Here is a 12,579-nt window from a genome sequence, read left to right on the forward strand (position 1 = left end):
CAATTAAGACAATAGAAATGGCGCTGTAAAAAGGATGGCGCTTTGGCGTATAATTTGATTCCTTTTGCCACGTCATCTTTAGTCCGGTCTGGCCTCCGAAAACATTTACGTACAATTTTACTAAACAGTTCAACGAGGCTGTATGTACTTAGCAAAGGATATCATTGTGTCAGTAAGCGTTTGCACAAAACGCATTTTATCCTACAGCGCAATCATGAATTCCTTTTCAAGTGTACATAACGTAAGCTCGGACTTTGTTTATACCGCATTCTCAAGTCTGAAGGTGTGGGTTTCATTTCCTACAACAGCATGACTCTGACGGTAGTTTAAGCTATTTGAACGATTGCTTCATTTTAACGAACTTCTCGTTTCTTCTGTCTTAGTCTCGGGAGTTTGTCGGTTACGTGTGAAGCCACGTCGTTTGTCTGGTTAAAGTCAAGAGCGAAAAACAAAAGAGGAATTTGTCTCATGGATGTTTTATTGCATTCAATGTGACTGTAAAGGGATGAACGATATGCGGAAACGCACATCTCTATCAAACATTAAAAACAGAAAAACAGACTAAAGGCAGATATTTTTTTTGTAGTCTTTTATAAGATTTTTATTTATTTATGTATTTTTTACATTTTTTTTTTTTTAAAAAAGACAAAAACACAGACTGTAATGATGACCACAAACAGCCAAAAATGTTTTAATCGAACGCCAACGCATGCAAGAGACCAGGGCTGGATGATGTGCGCAAACATATTATTAAATAAAGCTGAATGTCAGAGATGATCCTGCACACCATGTTACAACGGCTCCTCTGTGAATTATATCAAATGCTGTTGGGTAAATCAAACAAAATTTGAAAAGATATTTATTATTAAGCGAATGTTTTGTCTGAGAGGATTGGCGTAATTCAGCAGCAATTCGAGCTTTCACACGAACCTGCAGCCTAGATTTGACCGGCGTCGTGTCCAGATTCCTTGCGATTTTCGATGCGCTTCACCGTTACATTACGCCTCACCGGAAACGGATTTTACTTTGCATCACCCTGCCCTGGAGAAACTAGAATTCCTGCACCATAAATACAGTAGTCAAGATCGACCAAGAGCCAATAAAAGATTGTTAAAATCATTAGATAAAAACAGAAATCTCAGTTCTATGCTACTGAATATTAGGATATTATTTATGGATTTTGTTTCATTGTGTCATCCCCCAAAAAATAAAAAAATAATAATTGTTAAAATAAACGATTAGCTTGAATTGCAGGTCTTTCCTTTCCATCGACGCATCGGGTTAAGAAGCTCGCGTGCAGTAGTGTCTACGTGGGGATTCGCTTAAATCTATGTACTCATTTACACATTTTTAAAATAGCTAAAATACATATACATACATATATATCTTACAAGTTGTGCAAAATCAATCAATTCCTAAATACATTCCTCTGACGGTTTCTCTCACTCGTCGCTCCATTTCGTCTTTCAGAACTGGAGTGATAAATACTCTCCAAGTAGACATACGTACAGTAAACGGACAGGAAGTTACACACATACAAGAAAAAAAGGCAGTGAGAATGAAAAAAAAAGAAGAAAAAAAAGGATAAATACACATGTGGAAGAAGCAAAGGCAGTGTGAGCAGCATATGTAGGAATGGGTCCGTTTTGTTTTGTTTTTAAAGCGTGGAAATGAGCTATGACTGGCTGGTCATGTCCGAGCCGTCTTGCTTCAGGCTTCAGCATGGAGAGCCACACCGATGTTATTCAAGCTCTGCTCTTTAATCCTAAGAGATTAAATAAAGTAACAAAAAAAATAAACTCATATGCGCATGAAGATAGGTTGATAGGCTGTTGCACGAAAAAGCAGCGTAGCTGAGGCTCAGATATAAAAAGCAGAGTAAAATATTGACATGTATTAGCAAACCAAAACAAAAGATGCTGAGGCAGTGAAAAAGCAGGTGTGCAGATTGAATAGACTGAAAAAAGATACGAGGTGGCTTATGTCAGCTCGGGAATTAACTGTGACCAGCTGAGGTTGGCCATGCACAGGTCTTCATCCTCCAGACCCGTGAAGCTGATGTCCACCAAGATTTTACTCAGGCTGTCGTTCATGGTGTCCAGCACGAGGCCCTCGGTGAGCGAGCGGTTGGCGGAGCCCGTCTGGAGCTCGCGCGAACAGGAAGTGAGCAGCTCACGGGGTGAATTGAATAGCGGCAGCTCTTTGAAGGGCGTGCTGCTGAAGCTCAAACCGCTGTGCTCGTGCCGCTGCGGTGTGCGGATCGGGCTGAAATCCAGCACGCTGCGGCTCCCTTTGCCCAGCGGCGTGATCCTCCACGGCTCCAGCGCCTTGCTGGGGGTGGAGGAAGCCAGGTGGCTCCCTTTGATTGGCGTTTTAAAGTTTTCGCTTTCACACCGCGGCTCTGCCTCGAGCTCCGCTTCCTGGAAGACGGAGATGTCCGAGACCATACCCGAGTCGAAGAAAGTGCTGTCTGGGAAGAGCAGGACGGGCTCTTCGTTGGAAGGTGGGACTAGACGCTGCTTACGACGCGAGCTGCTCAGCTCCTTCCGTTCACTGCTGCAGGATTCGCCACGGATGGGTTCACACACGCGCTCTTCCTTCACTTCAGTAACCGGGGTAGACGTCACGACGACGCTGGATTCACTCTTCGGGACCTTTTAAAAAACATACCAAAGCAGCTGAGTTACTGCCGTTAGGTTTGCTATCGGTTTCCATGTGAGCAGAATTTACCTTGGGAGCTATGCAAAGCCTCTTGCACCCCACTTTGGAGATGGGATTGGAGAGACTGGAGCTCTGCTGTTGTGGGGGACACAGAGAGAGCGCTGCCGGGGAGGGCAAGAAGATCGAAGGAGTCAGAGGAAGCTGAATGGGCACTAGGTACGAGTCCGTACGAGGCAGGAGAGGCTTCATTTTCCTCTCTGGAGACGAGAAGAATAAATAAATCTGTCTTTATTTCCGCTCACTATGTCTCACTGCAAGTCGTTTCCAACAGTACGTCAAACGTTACTTCAGATCTAATTAACAGTGCTGACATACCAAATGTAAAATCATTTCGTTTACAAGTTTTAATCCAGAATTTTACTATTCTAGTACGTCATTCACTAGTGTTAAAAATTCATCATCGCATAGGTGTGAAAGAATTTGGATCAAAATATTAGGCAAAACTGAACACTTTCCGTGGTCTTGTGATTAAATATTAAAGACTGGAGGTCTACCGATTTGCTTTGAGGATTAATTCGCTTCGATAAAGAGTTGCTGGAAGTATCGGTTATCGGCAAAAACTATCCACGCCGATAGTTTCTCCCGGCTGAGAAGGATCCGCTGTCGTTATACAGTACGAGAGCGGCCTCTAGAGGAGAAATAAAAACACCACTGACAAATTTTTGTTGTGTTATTTGAATTTTTTTTTTTGGTGTGGTTCATTTTGGTTGTCTCTATTTTTATTTGTTATTGGGAGAGTTACTTTTTTGGTTCAGTTTGGATGTATATCTTTATTTACTTTAATATTTATTAATAGTTAATATATGTTAATATTTATTTCATTTAAAAAAGTACAGTACATTTTCATGGTACAGTCAGTACTGTTTATTTGTGTAATAAAGTTCAGCGATATTTCACTTTGAGTGTTAAGTTTTCATTCAGTATCAATTTAAAAACTATCGGTTGATTAATCGGTTATCGACAGGTACGGCGCCCGACTTAGTTATCGATATCGGTAAAAATCCACGGTCCAAAAAACAAAAAAAAAATCGGTCCACCTCTAACCAAAAACCCTTACATACTGTATACCTCTAAAAATTACATTTGAGAAAAAAGATGTCCATAATGTCATTTTGTTGATATTATTAGCAAACCTGTTGTGGTCCAAGTCGTATGTTTACCTACCTGTGGTGCAAGGTGTAGCTTTCTTAGGATCGGGTATAACTCGCTTCTGTTGCTGTAAAGACACAAAACCTGTCAGTTCCCCAGCTCTATAAGCCACATATGCAGTTTTCCCTTTCCTTTACTGAGCATTCACTGAACTACAAGTGAAGAGGACGCCAAGATTATCAATCAAAACATGAGACAAGGCATAGTGTAGACATTAACGTGCTTCCTGCCTGAACCTCTCAAGTCCTAGAATAAAAATAAGCGTGGAGACATGTTTAGGAGACATGCGTCCTCCCTGTCTGAATGCAGTGTGAGGAAGTATGGACAGAAAATAAAGTCTTACTTGTTGGTAACAGACTTGCATGGTTTGTGGGTAAGAGGGGGCCGCTGGATCAATCACAGGCTGTAGCAGGGTCGGGAAATAAGAAGTGTGGCCACATTTGTAAAGAAAATTGAGATAAGCAAATGCTTTAAAAGCGGTTTTAAGTGTGGAGAAGGTTCCTGTGGATATGCTTACCTTATACACCTGGTCTAAAGTGAGACAGCGGTTTGCTTCAGGTTTAATGGTCCAGTAGGAGCTCTTGCCATCTGGTGTGCTCTCTCGGACAAACATATCGTGCAAGGAGAGGTTATGGCGAATGGAGTTCTAACGAAGGGAGAAACAAAACAAGCAGGTCAAATAAAAAAAAATTAATCATAAACAAGACAGCGCAAAGTTACAACCACTTCATTACCTTCCAACCCGGTTTAGCTACATTTCGGAAGTAGGGGAAATGGTCCTCTATCCAGTTATAGATTTCCTTCAGAGTCATCTTCTTATTTTTCTTGCTGTTGATCGCAAACTGGATCATGGCCATATAGGAGTAAGGCGGTCTTTCAGACACAGGGCCCTTAACTGCACTCGCGCCTTCCTCCACGTGCTGTGCCTAAAAGAGAAAACGGGAGCGCCAATAAAAGGAAATTTAGAAATCTACGCTGCTAAGAGGCGTCTAAAACCGTCATCTTGCTGATGCAGAATTAAAGTGCACCTATTATGGTTTTGAAACGTTCCTGATTTTGTTTTAGCAGTCGCATTCAATAGATTTACATGCATCCGTGGTCAAAAAACACTTTAATGTGCTCATAATTTAAACTGCAGCATTAACGCCCCCCCCCCCGTGTCACAAACGACTCGTTAAATGATCCGTTCTAAAGGATTCATTCTAAACTCCTCATTTCAGAGAGCATACTCTGCTCTGATTGGTCAGATGTCTCAGTCTGTTGTGATTGGTCAGCGAGAAGCCGATGAAGACCAGACGCGGGGCTTTTTTTATTACAAACCTAGTAGGTTAGTACAGGAAGTAAAGTCTTGATTTACTAACGACTCATTTCAGCTGTTCAGAATCGGTTAATTCTTTTGGGAGTCGATAACTTTTGTTGTGCGCTTTGATTTTTGAAACTTTGCAGCCTTTTTACATTCACAAACGGCTCTATAACACTACATGAAAGGTAATATTTGAAAAACCATAACAGGTGCACTTTAATTGTAGTCAACGATTAAGTGGCTTTTATTTGATGTGTAATTAAAGGAGCATGTATGACTCTAGACCTCTGGTGGAATGATATAAAGTTGCAGTGAAATGAGATGCAGCAACACCAAACACTGTGCACTGCAAGAACAAGAAATAAACTCTACCTGTACACAGCCGTCTAAATTCTCTTTATTGGAATCTTTCTTTGCCGACTCAGCACCAGCGCCGTGTGTGTTCATTCTCCCCAACCACTGGATGTTTGTCAGGCTGTCATCTAACGGACTGCAGTCTGGATCAGGTTTCACTGACAAAGTGAATACTGGCGTTTATACTTGGGTTAAAATGGAAATAATGCAAACGGCAAAATGAACAATGGAATACGGGCGGCCATCAAAGGAAGGGATAATACAAGGTGTCCCAAAAGTCTACATACATAGGGGGAAATGAACCCTTTCTAGCAAAATGTCTTGTGACATTTTTCATATTATAAATATATTTTTCTCAGATAGTGTTTGACAAAAGACGTATTGAAATGGTTCTCGTGGTTGGATCGGGAAGCTGTCGCAAGGTTACGATGGACTTTAACAGGAAACATGGCAAACACATCACACACACACACACACACACACACACACACACACACACACAACACTGCTGCCAAACTTATTAACAAATTCAAAAAGACTGGAAGTGATGTGGACCGACCGAGAAGAAGTGCACGTCCATGAACATCCACTGATGAAGACACAACTGACGTGGTGCTGGCGAACATAATCCCCCTGTGTATGGAGACTTTTAGGACACTCCGTATACAGGATATATAAGTGAACACATACTTCTGCTGGTCAGGAGAGCTTTGGCGTCTACACACGCTCCAGTTCCGAGGTTGTTTTTACACTCGGACGTGGCACGGCCGAGTGCATCGGCTCCATCTTCCGCCCCGTTGCTTCCGCTCAGCAAGATAAACTTGTTTGGCCCCTGCGCGCCGTGTTCCTTCCCCTTGGCGGTCAGCACATCAATGACGCTCTGAAGATCTGCGGTTTTCGGTATGACGACCACTTGCGTGTCCGTCATTGTGGGATGGTCCATGATGCGAATGCCATCTGGAAAAGACCGCGCTCCTGACGTTGTAGCAGATTTGCTCTCTGGCCCGTCTGCATCATTCCTCTGAAACGGCAGTTTCCTCCTCTTGAGGATTATCGGTCTCCTGGGACTCTCCCTCATCCTGTTCATAGCAGACCGGATCCCTGGATTAAAAAAAAAAACAACACACATTATAAAACATTATAATGTACAAGTTATTATCTTAAAAATGAATCCATATTTATAATCTGACTGACATATCAAGGTGGATTGATGCCAGCTCAGTTCATTAGTTAACCTTGACCCAAGTGTAAGCTGAAATGTACCTACAGGGCTCTCAAACAGAAATATTTCAACTAATTTATCACATACCTTGAGATTTTGGTTTAATTTTCACTTCGACCGAGAGATTGATGACTGTTTTTCCACTTAACCTACAGGCGTACGCTTTGTGTGTGTGTTTTTTTGAATATCAACAATTTTAGTGACGTCTTCTAGAACACAAAACGGTTAAAACTGATCTCAGTGCAGTTACATGATGAATCCGGTCTAACGAGCTAAACCGACAAGTAATTATAAATATATTTACATTAACTCGTGTTTTGTCTAGCATGATCTAAGCAGTACGAGTGCTTAATAAAAGACAACGTCGATTCACGTTACACTGCTTACTGGATTGCTAATAAAGCTATTACCTATGCACTTAGCTACTGATCTAATCCACAGTCGCTACAGTTTGATTCAGTTATAAGAAATGTTTTCGGTTACATTGATTTAAATCTGCTACATTGCCTACTAGCTATTCAAGTGCAGTCAATGTTAACACAAAGGACCCTAGCTATGTATAAGCCTACAGTTATAATACTAGAGAATGCGATTACTGGTAACCAAGCAACCCAGTTAATATTAAAGCAAGCAAACCTTCATATTATGCCAGTTCTCAGTTACGTCCTTAATGATGAAGATGATGATGATTATTATTTTATCTCGCCGTTGTGAAATCGTAACTTCATTAAACGAGAAGGTGGGGGGGAAAAATCGTTACTTCCGTCTTCTTCACGCAGGCGGTTTGAATTTTGGCGCAGACCTATCAATTTCGGTCACGTGAACAGGCTCTGACCAATAGGCGCAGGTCATGGTGTTGCAGCGAACCAATCAGAGGAGACACGGAAGTACAGATCTACAAAGCGAATTGATTCGGAAAGTTACTTATTTTAACAAGTGCGGAATTTTTAAAATAAATAAAAAAAATAAAATAAAATAAAAAGAAAGAAAACCCAAGTTTGTTTGGAAGCGAACGCGAGTAGTTTTAAGAGTATGTTGGTTAATAACGCTGTGTGTACGTTTACAATGTATCGCTTGTTTACTGGTCGTTAACGTCGCGCGCTGTTTTGTTCCCTTTTTGGAAACAGGGCGATGATGAAGTTTGATGCCTCGCGCTACGCGGAAAAGGAGACTGCTGAATCCACACAAATCTCAGCTGCTGTTTGTAGAACAACCCAGAAGTGGATCCCGACACGACTATGGATCACAGTTACGAAGCGCGATTAATCCGAGGTCCTTTGTATCAGAGCCATCACGGCAAGGCGTCCCAGTTCCTTCTTGGGTAATTGGACCATTGTAACTCTTTTCAGGGGGAATTAACGCTTTCCCTGTAGCACGCTCAAAAAGTCTCCTGATGACGTCATAGACTCGTTTGTTTGTTAATTATTCACCAGGATCAGTGACATTTTAAATTACAGATCAGGGTACATGAAGATTGATTTCCGCTTAGAATATAATACAAGAGATGATTAAAATAATTGTTGAAATTGTTTGGTGAACTAAAACTACTATACTTTCTCTTAATAATACAGACGGAGTGCCAGTGAGTGGTTTGTGAAAAAAAGGGTGTTTTTTTGTTTGTTTGTTTTTTCACTTTTACTTGTGAATGTCTCTAAGAACCGAGTTTAAAATAGCTACGTTTCCATTCGCTTGTTTTGGGATGTCGCAAAAAAAATATAATAAAACGCCGGATGGAAACACCAGATGCAAATAAAATCTCTAAAAATACGCATAAAAAACTTATCTGCTCAATTGAGGCAGATTTTTTTTTTTATTCGATAAGAAGACAAATTATGATGGAAAAACATTTACTGAATAAATTCGTCAACGCACATCAAAAAAGTTATTTGACTTTGAATCAACAAATCATGTGGTTGGATAATTGGCTGATGCGATTGGATAATTGGCTGATGTGATTGGGTGATTGGATAATTGGCTGATGTGATTGGATAATTGGCTGATGCGGTTGGATAATTGGCTGACGAGGTTTGATAATTGGCTGACGCGATTGGATAATTGGCTGATGTGATTGGATATTCAGCGCATGCTGACTTGTACAGCACAATGGCAATGCGTTTTTCTGTCAGAACCGGGTCACGATGGGTCCGCATAACTGGACTAAACAGCGGGCCAATCTCTTTGCACAGCACCTCAAATGTTTTTGTCATTCTGAAACGCCTGAGCGTTTGATGTCGGTCATCAAAATGATTTGGTATAATTACCTCCCAGAACCGTCTCACATGATTCCCTTCCCATATATCAGGCATCCGCCTCCGATCGCAAGAAAACATGAGGTTTGTGATAGCGTTTTGTCTGAGTGCTCTGAAGCACAAGTAATTTATTATATTGTGGGGAGGGGGACACAGTGGCTTCCGCAGTTTCAACAGCTTCCATTTGTCTTGATACTTTGTGCCAGTTTCCCCAAAAGTGACAATTTTGTTCTCTTGAACACGTTGGATGGAAAACGATGCTTTATTCGCAAATTATGCGATATTCCAATTTTTTGCATAAGTTAAATTTGGCTGGAAACTTGGCTAATAAATAATGAAGAAATGTGAGGGTGGGACAAACAGTGGTGATCAGTGATTGGTCATTGGGAACAGTAGTGATAGTTAATCAGTCGCAAGCGCAACTCAGTCGGGCGTTACACACTGATGGTGGGTTTAGAGATCCTGCGATGTGAGCAGGAGAGCCGTATGGAATTCAAGACCGTCATAAGCCTGCGGTCAAAAAGCCACTGGAACAGTCAGTGTCAGCATGTTCAATGCTCAAGTCCCACCCCCCCAAAATTCCTGAATTTTAAAAAAAAAAGTGCCACCTCCCGAGTAGGGACTTTCCGAGGGGAAAATATTTTACCCGGAACTTGATTTAGACCCTGGTCTTTGCGGTGGAAACACAGAGTACCTCCAAAAGTGCCTAGTTTCTGGGGAAAGTTCCTGCTGTGGAAACACAGCTTAAGTTGGCAACACTGACCCTGATGCTCTTCATAAACCATAGCTCTATGGTTTGGTCTCCACAATGTGTAAAGTTTAAAGCCACATCACATTGTAAAGACTCAAGAAATGGTTTGTGGTGTCACCGAGACTGCATTTGCATTTCCAAAAAAAATGTAGATTTTTTGCTGACTTCTGACAGATCAGATTTTTGTGACATCCAATATGGGGCACATTCATATGAGGTCAGATATCTGATTATTTTATTTGACTTCTGTAAAAACGTGTGAGTTTTTTCCTGTTAATTTTGAAGTTATTGTCATTGTACTGTAGTCTTGGCCAATATTCGTCATTTAAATAAGGGCAGTGGTAGCTCAGCAGTTAAGACACTGGTCTACTGAAGGTTGTGAGTTCAAATCCCAGTACTTGCCAAGCTGCCACTGTTGCGCCCTTGAGCAAGGCCCTTAACCCTCAACTGCTCCGTTGTATAAATGCATCGCTCTGAATAACGGCGTCTGACAAATGCCGCAAGTGTAAATAATGAAGGGTGGTTAATGGAGTCTATATGAATAAACTGTCTTCTTCTTGATCTGTGGGGAAGGGGTATAATCATTACAGATACAGGGCTGTCTACGAGGACATTTCTCAGTCATAGCATAGGAAGGATAATTGTCCTTTCTCCCATGGTGATAACTACTGGTGAAAAGTTGCTGTTTTCAGCTTCGTGCTTATTGGCGTAGGAATGATGTAAATACAGGAACTGGATATTTTTTTTATTCATTCATAAGTAAACAGACGGCACAGACGATCATGTCTGAGTCAAAATATCCGAATCATGCATCAAGAAGGCCCACGATGTAAGTGCAGCCCCAAATCCTTAGCTGCACGAACCAATGAGGGACAGTTAATGGTTTCTTTATACGTACATTATGTAAACAACATTCTGTTTTGGTTTGCGTTCAGGAAATGTAAATACATGAGAGATTGTAGTGATTTTAGAAGTCTAAAAAAGATTACACAAGATGGTTTCATGGAATATGGTTTTATCCGCCGTAGGTGTGTTCTCAGTTTACCTCGCTGGAAGATACAGCAGTCAGATGTCGTGGACAAAGGAAGAAGAAGAACCATCTCCCCGCAAGCAGCTTAACCACAGCATCACATTTGACTCAAGTTAGAAGATCAACTGTCTGCAAATACCCTAGTTTGTTGTTCGACACGAGTAACTCGGTTCCACCGAGATGTCGCAGAGGTCTCGGTAAAGAGAGCGCTCGGTCACATGTTGGGGATCCTCCAGAAATAAGACCTCCTCAAAGTCACGGTGACGGAACCGTTTCTCTAGTCGGCCGTGACGATACGCCGAGGCCGAATTCTCTAAACACGAGGGGGAACAACGCGAGTACATCAGGAGCCAAACACATTGGTTCTGCAGCTGGGAAACCGAGAACTCCTCCAAGCTCTGTTACAGCACGTACATCCACTCCTGAAACTAGCAGCGTTCTCACTCCTCCTCACATACAGACTCCAGAAATGCCACGCCGTGAGCACCCTGCTTCGTCTTCGGTTCTCAGCCTCCTCTTTTCCCCGAATCAACCGAGAACTCCTCCACAAACTGAAAACTTGTTAGTGAGAGACACACCAGAGAGTGAGTATGGCTTGAAAGTGACCTGGAGGAGGAGGAAAAAGCTGAGGAGATTACTCACAGAGCGAGGTCAACTCCTTGACACAGAAGCTATGATCAGCAATCACTGGCCAGATGTTGTGTAAATTGGAAACGGGGGGGGGGTCTTTTTTGTTTATTTCGCCATACTGTATGATGGACTGACATGCATGAATGTAATTTTTTTTTTTTTTTTAAAGAGAGAGAGAATGTTTAATTCATGGGTTTGAAGTTTGAAAATAGCTTCTTGGATGAAATGTATGAAATGCTTTTTTTTCCCTCCTTTTTTTTGTGTGTATCAGCACTGTACATCCTTTATGAAGTGCACTGAAGTTTCTTCGAGAAAGTTGATTTCAGTCATGAACGATTTAAACACGAGTCAGTTCAGCTGTGTGAATAAATAATGCAACACAGGCGAATGTTCTGGAAATGAGAACACAACTAATAAAACATATCATATAATGTATGATTATTGTGTGCTCTATATTTGTTTCAAGGAAAAAAAAAATGAGACTTGAAATGTGATGAAATATGCTCGAGTCTTTGTTTTGCTAAATAGACCAGTCTGTGTAAGCAGTCATTTTTATTGTCTATTTCTTAGTCCGTCCAAGATTCTCGCAAAATCGAGGAAACTCTGCGATATTCGCCAGAGCTTGTGATTTTTTTTCAAAATTACCGCTGATTTTCCGCAGATTTAGTCCAAGGTGCGTCTTGTGACGTCATCACAGCACGCATTCAGCCAAAACCCCCGTCGATTCACGTGTTGAACATGAGTACAGCTATAAGGTCTCATTTACCAGCAAACGTCACTGCGAAAGACACTTTTGTGCAATTGCAATCTCGCCAATTCAAGTAGTTTTCCGAAAAAAAAAAAATTCTTTTTGAAAAAAGGCGCGGCAAAATCAAGCATTTTTGGTTGCAACGATCACCAAAAAAATAACTCGGCGAAATCCTGTACGGACTGATTTCTTCTACTTCTTCTTCTATTACAGGGTGTCCCAAAACTCTCAATACACAGGGGCATTATGTTCGCCAGCACCTCATCGGTCGTGTCTTCGTCAATGGATCCTCATGGACGTTCACTTCCTCTCGGTCGGTCCGCATCACTTCCAGTCTTTTTGAATTTGTTAATAAGTTTGTCAACAGTGTCGTGTGTGTGTATGTGTGTATATATATATATATATATATATATATATATATA

The 12,579-nt window shown here is 41.4% G+C and overlaps 2 protein-coding genes across 3 annotated transcripts; one reads left to right on the plus strand and one right to left on the minus strand.

The window, feature by feature from the left end:
• Positions 1 to 176: 176 nt before the first annotated feature.
• On the minus strand, positions 177 to 7,645 carry foxm1 (forkhead box M1). 2 transcript variants are annotated; one of them, XM_053650096.1, is made up of 9 exons: positions 7,386 to 7,645; positions 6,218 to 6,628; positions 5,546 to 5,685; positions 4,605 to 4,796; positions 4,388 to 4,516; positions 4,214 to 4,273; positions 3,886 to 3,937; positions 2,731 to 2,918; positions 177 to 2,654 (listed from the first exon to the last, which is right to left on the minus strand). In XM_053650096.1, the coding sequence occupies exons 2-9, from the start codon at positions 6,612 to 6,614 to the stop codon at positions 1,980 to 1,982; spliced, it is 1,833 nt and encodes a 610-aa protein (XP_053506071.1). In that variant the 5' UTR covers positions 6,615 to 6,628; positions 7,386 to 7,645; the 3' UTR covers positions 177 to 1,979. The 2 variants fall into 2 exon arrangements, with proteins under 2 accessions (XP_053506071.1, XP_053506072.1); XM_053650097.1 differs by lacking the exon at positions 7,386 to 7,645 and adding an exon at positions 6,837 to 7,364.
• Positions 7,646 to 7,893: 248 nt separating this feature from the next.
• Positions 7,894 to 12,206, plus strand: rhno1 (RAD9-HUS1-RAD1 interacting nuclear orphan 1). The gene is made up of 2 exons (XM_053650120.1): positions 7,894 to 8,070; positions 10,778 to 12,206. The coding sequence occupies exons 1-2, from the start codon at positions 7,894 to 7,896 to the stop codon at positions 11,483 to 11,485; spliced, it is 885 nt and encodes a 294-aa protein (XP_053506095.1). The 3' UTR covers positions 11,486 to 12,206.
• Positions 12,207 to 12,579: the final 373 nt, after the last annotated feature.

The sequence above is a fragment of the Ictalurus furcatus genome, chromosome 19 (genome assembly GCF_023375685.1).
Source record: "Ictalurus furcatus strain D&B chromosome 19, Billie_1.0, whole genome shotgun sequence".
NCBI classification, from domain to species: domain Eukaryota; kingdom Metazoa; phylum Chordata; class Actinopteri; order Siluriformes; family Ictaluridae; genus Ictalurus; species Ictalurus furcatus.